General features: G+C 44.1%; 1 protein-coding gene across 3 annotated transcripts in view; it reads left to right on the top strand.

The window, feature by feature from the left end:
• NDUFC1 (NADH:ubiquinone oxidoreductase subunit C1) overlaps window positions 1-9,769 on the top strand; it is a 63,680-nt gene that overhangs the window by 3,343 nt on the left and 50,568 nt on the right. For 2 of the 3 annotated variants that reach the window (XM_019522103.1, XM_019522105.1), the window contains exon 3: window positions 1,193-1,274. In XM_019522103.1, coding sequence (XP_019377648.1) covers window positions 1,193-1,274 — 82 coding nt within the window. Of the gene's footprint in view, window positions 1-1,192; window positions 1,275-9,526; window positions 9,730-9,769 lie in introns of those variants that run through there. The other variant, XM_019522104.1, reaches the window with a different exon arrangement.

Below are 9,769 nucleotides of genomic sequence, written 5' to 3'. Positions count from 1 at the left end.
CTCCCTTTTTTGAAGATGGGAACCACATTGGTCTTCTTCCAGTCCTCTGGCACCACACCAGAGCACTACGAGTGCTTGTAAAGCTGTGCCAGGGGTCCCGCAATGACCTCAGCTAATTCCCTCGGCACTGGGGTGGAGATCATCCGGACCAGCTGATTTAAATACAACCAGAGAGGAAGAGAGGGTGAGGGATGGGCTCTGGGCAGCTGCATTGGGCTCCACAGCCCTGGCATCATCTCTGTGCTGGCGGCAACTGCATTCACGCCTCAGAGCAGAGCATGGGGATAAACCTGCTCTCTGCTTTGAGATGCGTATGCAGTCACCAACATGGAGCTGAGGCTGGGGCTGTGGAGCCCGGTGCAGCTGTTTGCAGCCTGACTGCTGCCTGCTGCAGCTGCCCCAGAGCCCAGGCTTTCTACAAGCAGGATGGCGGCAGCACAGGGCTCTTCCCCATGTTCAGGGGCAGCGGCACTGTGTTGGGGGAAGGAAGCAGCCCCCCTCCCATCACTACAGCCTGCCCTGAGTGCTGGGAAGAGCCCAGTGCCACCGCCAGCCCTCCTACCCGCAGTGAACTGGGCCCCAGGCGGGCTGGGTCATGGGGATAATCCCCACAGTGCAGAAGGGAGCAGGGCAGCGCCCTGCTCCTCCTGCAGTCTGGGGTTCTTGGTCTGCCTCAAAGATCAGACAGGATAACGAAAGAAAACTTACCTGCCTGTTGGTGGGGAATGCGCGGGTATCTGTGTGTCCGCCCTCCCCCTCCTGCAGCAGCCTTTGGCCGGCTTGGGGGTGGGGGTGAGTGGCTGGACATGAACACGGAGGCGGCAGGGGGAATGGCAGTGCCCCTTGCTGTGGGGGTTCTCTGTGGCTGCGTACCCCCTGCCTGCATCTCACATACCCCCAGGGGTACGCATACCAGAGGTTGAGAAAATATGGTGTAGACCAATCCATCATGGCAACTGCTTTTTCCATCTAGTTTAGTATCCTGCCTGTTAGTGACCAGCAGTGGACAGGTGTGGAATAATCTGCCCTTCTAGAAAGTCCCCTTCTGTAGTTAGACAGTGGCTTGTGTTCTGAAGCTTGATGGTTGCATCTGCTCAAAAATTGTAGTTCATCTTGTTTTACTATAAGATCTCAGGCCCTAGTTCACTGCTTGCCTGCATGACCTTGTATAACCTACAATGTCATCTAACAGCTCTTCGTGATACGCAAGAGGGATTTGAAGGAATATGAAAGAAGACAAAAAGCACTGAGCGAAACATGTACAGACACTCAGAGTGAGTATACAAATGTAGACTAATATATTTAACTGAGACCCTGGAATCTTGCAAGGTGCCTTGTAGCTTTCATTCACAGTCAGTAGTGTGGGAATTGGTAGTTTTGTCATTTCCTCCTTTTTTTTCCTGTTCCTTAGCTGCTTCAATCCTGCTATTGCCCTTTATTCTGTTACTGATTTTCAAGTCAGTAACTGTTTTGATGACAAAATAGGAGACCAGCAGTTCATTGGTGTGTCAAACTGCTTATCACACCCAACTTATTGTTTCTCTTTTAGGCCATAAGCCCCTAAAATGTAAGTGTTCTTTTCTTTTTTTATGTTTGTACAGTGCAGAAATAAGTATCATCTTGTAAGTAAAAGATGACAGTATTTAAGGAATAAAATAGCATAATAAAAGAAGGATTCAACTTGTTGGACGATCAGGACCATAATGAAAGTCAGTATATTCTTCAGTGAATAGTCTCACATTTTATAATGTTGTACTTTGTTGACATAGATTTCATAGATGTCTAGAGTTGGAAGAGATGGTTGGGTCTGACTCCCTGCTTCAGGCAGGAAAGAGTGCTGGGGTTAAGTAACCCCAGCCAGATACCTGTCTAATCTCCTCTTGAGCACTTCCAGGGTTGGGGAAAGCACCCACCTCCCTTGGAAACCCATTCCATATATTGGCAACTCTTACCAGAAAGAATTTCTTCCTTATGTCCAATCTAAATCTGTTTTCCTTCAGTTTGTGGCCATTATTTCTGGTAACCCTGAGGGGTGCCCTGGTAAACAGTGTCCCCTATTTCCTGTTGCGCCCCCCTGATGAGTTTGTAGGCAGCCACAAGATCGCCTCTCAGCCTTCTCTTGCCGAGGCTGAAGAGATTCAGATCTCTCAGTCTGTCTTCATAGGGTTTTACCTGCAGGCCCTCAACCATATGAGTAGCCCTTTTCTGAACCCTCTCAAGGTTATCCACATCCCTCTTGAAGTGTGGCGCCCAAAACTTGATGCAGTACTCCATCTGCAGCCTCACCAATGCCGCACAGAGGGGAATTATCACTTCCCTAGACCTGCTCGTGATACACTTCCTGATGCAAGAAAGAGTGCAGTTAGTCTTGCTTATTACCTCGTCACACTAGCAACTCATGTTCATTTTTCCATCAACCAGGACTCCGAGATCCCTTTTCACTGTTGTGGTACTCAGAATGGTACCCCCCCCCAAGTCTGTAGGTGTGTTGGAGTTTCTTTTTTCCCAGGTGTAACATGTTGCATTTATCCTTGTTGAATTGCATCCTATTTTGATCTGCCCACTTCCTCAGTCTGTCCAAAGCTGCCTGAATTTGCTCCCTGCCCTCCATTGTGTTTACTATGCCCCATAGTTTAGTGTCATTGACGAATTTGGATGAGGTGCTTTCAACACCTTCATCCAAATCGCTGATGAAGAAATTAAACAGTACTGGTCCAAGGACAGAACCTTGGGGAATACCACTGTCTGCATCCTTCCATAGAGAAACCGCCCCATCCACCACCACCACACTCTGGGTGCATCCCATAAGCCAGTTACTCACCCACCTTACTGTGAAAGAATCCACATCACAGCTACTCAGTTTATGTGTAAGAATTGGGTATGACACCGTGTCAAAAGCCTCTTTAAAATCCAGGTAAACAATATCTACTTCCTTCCCTGCATCTAAGCACTTTGTAACCTGGTCATAAAAAGAGACCAGGTTAGTCAGGCAGGATCTGCCTGCTATAAACCCATGCTGGTTGCCCCTCACCATTGTGCTACCTGCTGGCCCTCTGCAAACGTGATTCTTAATGTTTTTTTCTAAGGTCTTGCTGAGAACAGAGGTGAGGCTAACTGGCCTATAATTACCTGGGTCCTCCTTCCTCCCCTTCTTGAAGATAGGGACCATGGCCCTTTTCCATTCCTTTGGGACCTGTCCCAAGTGCCACAAGCACTCAGACAGCTGCGCCAGTGGTTCTGCTATGTCATTGGCCAATTTCTTTACTACCCTTGGGTAAAGATTGTCAGGGCCTGCCAACTTAAATACATGGGTATTTAAGTGCCCCTTCACTAGGTCAGTGCTAACCGTTGGTGGATTGGTACAACTCTCACTCCAGACTGTAGACCCATTGGGAGGTGCATTTGTATCTGTGTCCAGGAAAACAAGCAAAGAAATTATTTAAGAGCTCCGTTTCTTCCATCCTATCAGTTAAGAGTTGCTCTAATCCATTCTGTAGTGGCCCTATGTTACCCTGCACCTTCTTCCTGCTCTCTATGTACTTAAAGAAGGACTTCTTGTTATCCTTAATCCTTGTTGCCAACTCGAGTTCTGTATCTGCTTTGGCCTTTCTCACTGCTTCCCTACAAGCATGAGCCAAGTAGGTATACTCTTCCTTGGTGGCTGCCCCTGCTTCCACAGCCTGTAGGCCTCTTTTTTCCTCTGAAGGCTTCCCTGGATTTCCCTGCTCAGCCAAGAAAGTTGGTTTGTTTGCCACGCTTTGCGTGTACTGGGATGGTGTCCCTCTGTGCCTGTAGGATCAGTCGCTTGAGGAACTCCCACCCTTCTTGGACCCCTGTCTCACAGATGTGATTGCCCCTCAGACCCACCCTAACCAATCTCCTGAGCTCATTGATGTGCTAGACTTCTGGAAAGCCAACTAATGCCCTACTATTTGTCTTTCCCACCTTACGGCGGATAGTGAATCCTATCAACTGGTGGTCATTATCCCCTAGATTACCTTGTACTTGTAGCTCCCCTACCAAGTCCTCCCCTGAGGCCAGTACCAAGTCAAGTAAGGCATCTCTCTTAGTGGGACTGCATACTTCTTGTGTTAGCTGCAGGTCCTGTATGCAGGTTAAGAACCTATGTGAACGGGCAGACCTAGTTGACTGCTCCTCCCAGCAGGTGTCCAGGTAATTTGGGTCACCCATGACAACTAGGTCTTTTGAGTGTGATGCCCTTGAGAGATGTTTTGAGAACTCTAGGTCTAACTCTTCCCCCTGGTGTGGGGGTCTGTAGTAGACCCCTACTACCAAGTCCCTTTCACCCATACCCCCTTGTAATCTGACTCATGGGACTCTGATTTGCCCGTCCTCTGTCCCCATCTTTATTACAGAGGATGTATATTGTTCCCTGACATATAGAGCAATGCCCTCCTCCCCTTTTCCCCAATCTATCCTGCCTGTATAACCTGTAGCCTTCAATGTCCACTGCTCAGTCATGAGTAGGATCCCACCAGGTTTCTATTAGACCAACCAAGTCGAGGTCTTTGTTTGCAAGCAGGAGTGCAAGTTCCTCCTGCTTGTTTCCTGCACTTCTAGCATTAGTATGGAGACACCTAAGCCCCCCTGATAGGTGCTCTTAGTATTCCCCTATCGTGATTTTTAGTGGGCCTCTTAGTACTTACCTGGTCACGTCCAGCATGCAGTTTGTGGCTTGTCCTACGTGATCTCGTCCTGACCTCAACATCCCTGTCCCCCGACGACACTAGTTTAAAGCTCTACGTAGGAGGCCTGCTAATAGATAAGGGAGTCTGACATAGATAATACTGAAGCTAAATCAATGTGTATGGACTTGATATGCCTTATAGGGCCATCAGAAGTGGTAATTTTCCCTTCTGCATGTTAAACGTGACATTTTTTTTAAAGCTAGTGCAAAACATTTCACTTATGGGTTTATACTGGTTTATATGTAGCTTTACAAAAGCACTTTATGTGGAAAAAAAATCCTGTAATCTTATGGCCACTGTTTTTACTATAAACGCAATACAAAATATTTCATTGCACTTATCTAATTAAATGTCTTCATGTTAATATTACATGTGTTTTTCTTTCCTCTAGATTGCTAAATCATGAAGCATATCTTCAGTGGTTGTAGTCAACAAGACGATGAATAACTGTAAAAAAAATAAAATATCCAGATAACCATGTCTTTACCAGTCCACTCATTTATGTGCAAAACTGTGAAATAAATGGTAACATTTGAAGGATGTTTGTCAAATGTGTTTTCTTGCCAGATTATTTTATTCTGAAGATCTGCGGAAAGGTTTCCTTCAACTAATTATCCTTGAATAGAATCAAAGCTACTGTTTTTATAGTTTGGGGGGGGTTGTTTGTTTAATAAGCTGTTCTTTTTTATTTAACTTCATTATTCTGGAAGGTAGTTTATGTTAAAAATAAAACAAAACAAAATGAGTGTATTACAATGTTCCCCAGACTAGTATATTGAATTAATACACTGTTTTCCCCCTAGTTGTCTTTCTCACTAACCTTACAGAATAAACCATAGGCTTATGTCAATGTAAAGTCCTTCATGAAAGCAGTCTATGATAAAAGTTGTAATCTATTTAAAATGCTAAAATGTGATTTTTTTTTTTTCAATGTGAAAAGCCAGAAATGCACAAAAGAGTTATTTTAATAAGTGTAAACCTTATTTGAGATACCACCTAGTCTTTAGCTTGTCTCTTCTGGAGCTGCTGCCATTCATGTTATACATTTATAGTTAAACTTGAAGTAGCTCCTAAAATACTTGTCTAACTGTATCTGCTCTGCAAGACATTTTTGGGGTTAATTTTACTTGGAAAAATATGCTTGAGACCTTCAGTTGAAAGGTACACAGTGGATTTTGAGGCCTCTTCAGCCGTTGATTTGGTTTGTTCGATATGTTTGGGATGGGGTTTGGTAGCAGGGTGGGCAATGATAGACAAGTTCCATAAATGGTGTGTGGTATCCCTTTTGAGAGTTACAAAGTAGGAATAAAGGTTAATTTTAGCCTTTTAAAGGTAGGTTAAAATCTGGCCTTCAGTGTAGTAGTTCAGTTTTTGTACACCTACAGTTGCTAGTTCCTCTGATATGCAATCTTTATCCTCTGTGATAGAATGGTTCTTTTGAGACTTGCGGAAGCACAATTCTGTGGGGAAAGTAAAACCTGTGATAACCTTATTTTAATATTTTGGAGACTGACTTAGCCTTCATCCTGAATCAACACTTCCAGTCAACACGAAGCTCTTACAAGCAAAAGTTAATAATGCAAAGAGAGCTACATTACTGAATGTTACTTCAAATCTAATTTCATCTCTTAAGTTGGGTGTATGGAGCATCCAGGCAAGTCGGTATGCTCTTATGTATATCTACAAGTGTGGTTTGGCCTGTGGGATTTGTAGCTGCTCTAGAAGATGCACAGATAAAGCGATAAAACTTATAATCAGACAGAAGCTGCTGCAGTACTATTCTTCCAAATGATCTCAGTAATAAAATGCTGAGGTTGTACAGCCAGAGGTAGTTCCTCTAATTCTTGCATTCCAGCATAACTGTTTTTAGTATTTCAAACTTGTGAAAAGATGGATGAGAGAAACCTCTGGAATCCCAACAGCCAGGGTGCAGCTTCAAAGTTAGGTGGGTTTCCTAGAACTAAATTTTCACTATCCTCTCATTCTGCCTGTCACTTTTCATTCTGTTAATGGCTTTGACATCCGTCCTTTCTGTGGTCATTCACTTTATAGTAAGAAAAAGGAGAGGACTGCAGAATTCTGACCCTGATTTTCAGCTGGCTGTTCATCGTCATAGCTAACAAATCTTTGCCCTTTCCCCTCTCTTATTAATTGGCAGTTTTTAACATAAAAGGGTTGACTTCTTTGTTTGTACTAAGGCCTTGCCTGAATGGGGGAAATTCACCCGCTTAGCTGTTTTGCTATTACTACTGGTATTACTTACTTTTATGTTAGCCTTTCTGAAATTACTTCCCTGTAGATAGGTTGTTACAGAACAAAAGTGACTTTTGGTAAAATCGCTATTTCAGATAAACATACTTTTACTCCAGAACTTTCCTGTCATTACAGAATTATTCCAGAATCTTCTTAGCATTTAGCATAGTATCCAGTCTCTGTGAAAATCGTAATAAGGCCCAATTTGCATGAACTGTTTCCAAGTATGCTAGGCAAATGAGGTTCTTTGGGTAAATCCAGTATCTTTTATTAGACCAACTAATAATTAGTTGGTTTAATAAAAGGTCTTGGATTTACCCAAAGAACCTTGTCTGCCTATGTCCTTAGACCAATATGGCTACAACCTACACCCATCAAAGTACACTTAGGTTCAAGTTAGTTTGGTATACTATCTATCTAATTCAGTCTGCACGCATTAATGGCCTCATGGCTAATTTCTGTTAAATGTCTTAGACGAAATATTGCAAAAGTTATTGCTAAGGGTTCAGTGATTTTTTTTTTTAAGGGAGTGGTTGATGTACTGTACCCTGAATTTCATTTGGCCTTGCTGACTTAAACATGCATCTCCTCTAAATACTCTTTCACCTTTTACCTCTTTAACCTGTTCTTGTACTTTGGCCTACATTTTCATCTCCTTGTTAAATCAGTTTTAGTATCTGGTCACAACTTAGCTTTTTAAGTTAGGACTGAAGCAAAAAAGGCATAGAATACTACAGCCTCTGCGTCATCTGTTGTTCTCTCTCCTTTTCTTTTTAGCACACATTTTGGTATCTTTCTCTTCTAATGTACGCTCCCCTCTTGTTGCTGCCTGTTATGTTCTTTGCTACTTGGAATTCATTTTGTGCCTTGGCATTTCAGGTTTTTATCCTTCATACTTGTATGCTTCCATTTCAATTCCTTTTTAAATTTTTAGGTCATTGAAGAGCTTGTGATGCAGCCCTAACAGTCTCTTGCTATGCTTCCTGATTTACTTTCACATAGAGCTAGGTTGCTGCTGTGTCTCTTAATATAGTCTCTTTCAGTAACTGCCAGTTCCTCTGCACTCCTTAATCTGTAGAATGATTTTACCAATTTCTTGAGTTTAAAGTCTGCTTTTTGCAAATTCATCTTTTTCTGCTGCTCTCCTTGATTTCCCTTTCCCCATACACTTGCTTTTCCATAAAAGCAGTGAACTCTGATCATTTCATGATAGCTTTTGCTATAATTACCTTCCACCTATGGATTTTCAGTCAATTCCTCCTTATTTGTCAGAACCAAATCTAAAACAGCTGATTTCTTAGTAACTTTCTCCACCTTTGAAAACAACAAATTGTCCCAAACACATTCCATATCTTTGACTTACTGTGTGTGTGGTGGTGTATTGTTTTGGTTTGTTTTCCCCTGACAGATGATCTAAGTTCCCTGTTACCACCGGGTCCCCTACTATGGACACTTATGACTACTCAGTCTCATCTAGTACCTTTTGTCAACTGGTGATCTATATTCCATCTCCTATGACATTATCTGAATGAGGGCAGAAAAGGAAGAGGAAGAACAAAGTAAAATCCCACCATGTCTCATATCAGTTGCATCATGATTTCAGTTGTGATTTTCAGCTTTCCCATAGTTTTGACATGTCATATTCAGCAAGTTGCCTGGTTGTTTTCATTCGTTGTAGTGTCCTATTTCCCACTGGGATTCTAGTAGATTATTGCTATTTGGACTCTTATCATCATTCCATTTAAAACTACTTTAAAGCCCTCAGTGTTTGTATGGTTTGCACGTCTGTGTCCAGAGTTACTCCTCCCCTTTTATGAGTACATTATAGTAAAATGTACCTAGAGACTAGTTTCAGGGATGTAGCTGATAGCTGTGTTGGTCTTAGACAAAAAAATGCAAAACAAGAACTCTTTGTTCAGAGATGATACCTTTTATTAGACCAATTAAGAAATTGCAAAAAGAAACAATCTTTTTCTGCAAGCTTTCAGGCACATGCAACCTTCCTCAGGCTCAGGGAAGTGAGATTCAGCTCACTGAGCCTGTCCTACGTGTATATTGAAGGGCAAATGGCTACGTGTTTGTAGTGAAACAGGAAACCAAGTTAGTCTGAAGGCAAGTGGAAGGCGAGGTAAATTTACACCCTGTAGACCGACCAACCAACAGCTGTATATAGCATGGGCAACAGGGAAACATGCCTAGACCACAGCTCCTGTTACTATAAAGGAAATGAAAGGCAGATGGGCATAAGGTAGATTGCACTGTATAGATAAACGTGTGTGTACGCATGTGTATCTGCGTGCGCACATATATATATGTGCATGCATATGTGTGCATAAACGTAACACATGTATACACGCAAACATACATACACGAGTACATCTACATGCATATACATAAATACACATACATGCACACGCCCAGGCCGCTGACGCCCCCACTCCCCACACACCCAGCTCCAGCCCACTCGCGGCCCCACCCTGTGACGCAGGCCGTGGCGGGGGCGGTGCCGTGACGCAACCACGCCGTTGCGAAGCTCGCTGGCTGGTTGGCTGGGGTCGCCAGCTCCGCCCCCTGTCCCGCAGTCGCTGCAATTCCGCCGACCTTGTAGCTGGGACCGAGCCGCCGTCGCCGTCTTCTTTCCTCGCTCCCCGTGGGTCCGTGCAGAGCCCCCGGGAGATGCTGGCCGCCCGGGCGCCCGGCGCCCTCCGCGCGTCCGCCGCCCTCCTTGCGCGCGGTAAGGAGCTGTGGCGGGGCGGCCGGGTCCAGGGCAAGTGAAGGTCACGGGTGGGGTGGCGGGGGGCAGCCCC

The sequence above is a fragment of the Gavialis gangeticus genome, unplaced genomic scaffold (assembly GCF_001723915.1).
Source record: "Gavialis gangeticus isolate Ggan-Ray unplaced genomic scaffold, GavGan_comp1, whole genome shotgun sequence".
Taxonomy (NCBI): domain Eukaryota; kingdom Metazoa; phylum Chordata; order Crocodylia; family Gavialidae; genus Gavialis; species Gavialis gangeticus.
This window is presented reverse-complemented; position numbering and strand designations above follow the sequence as displayed.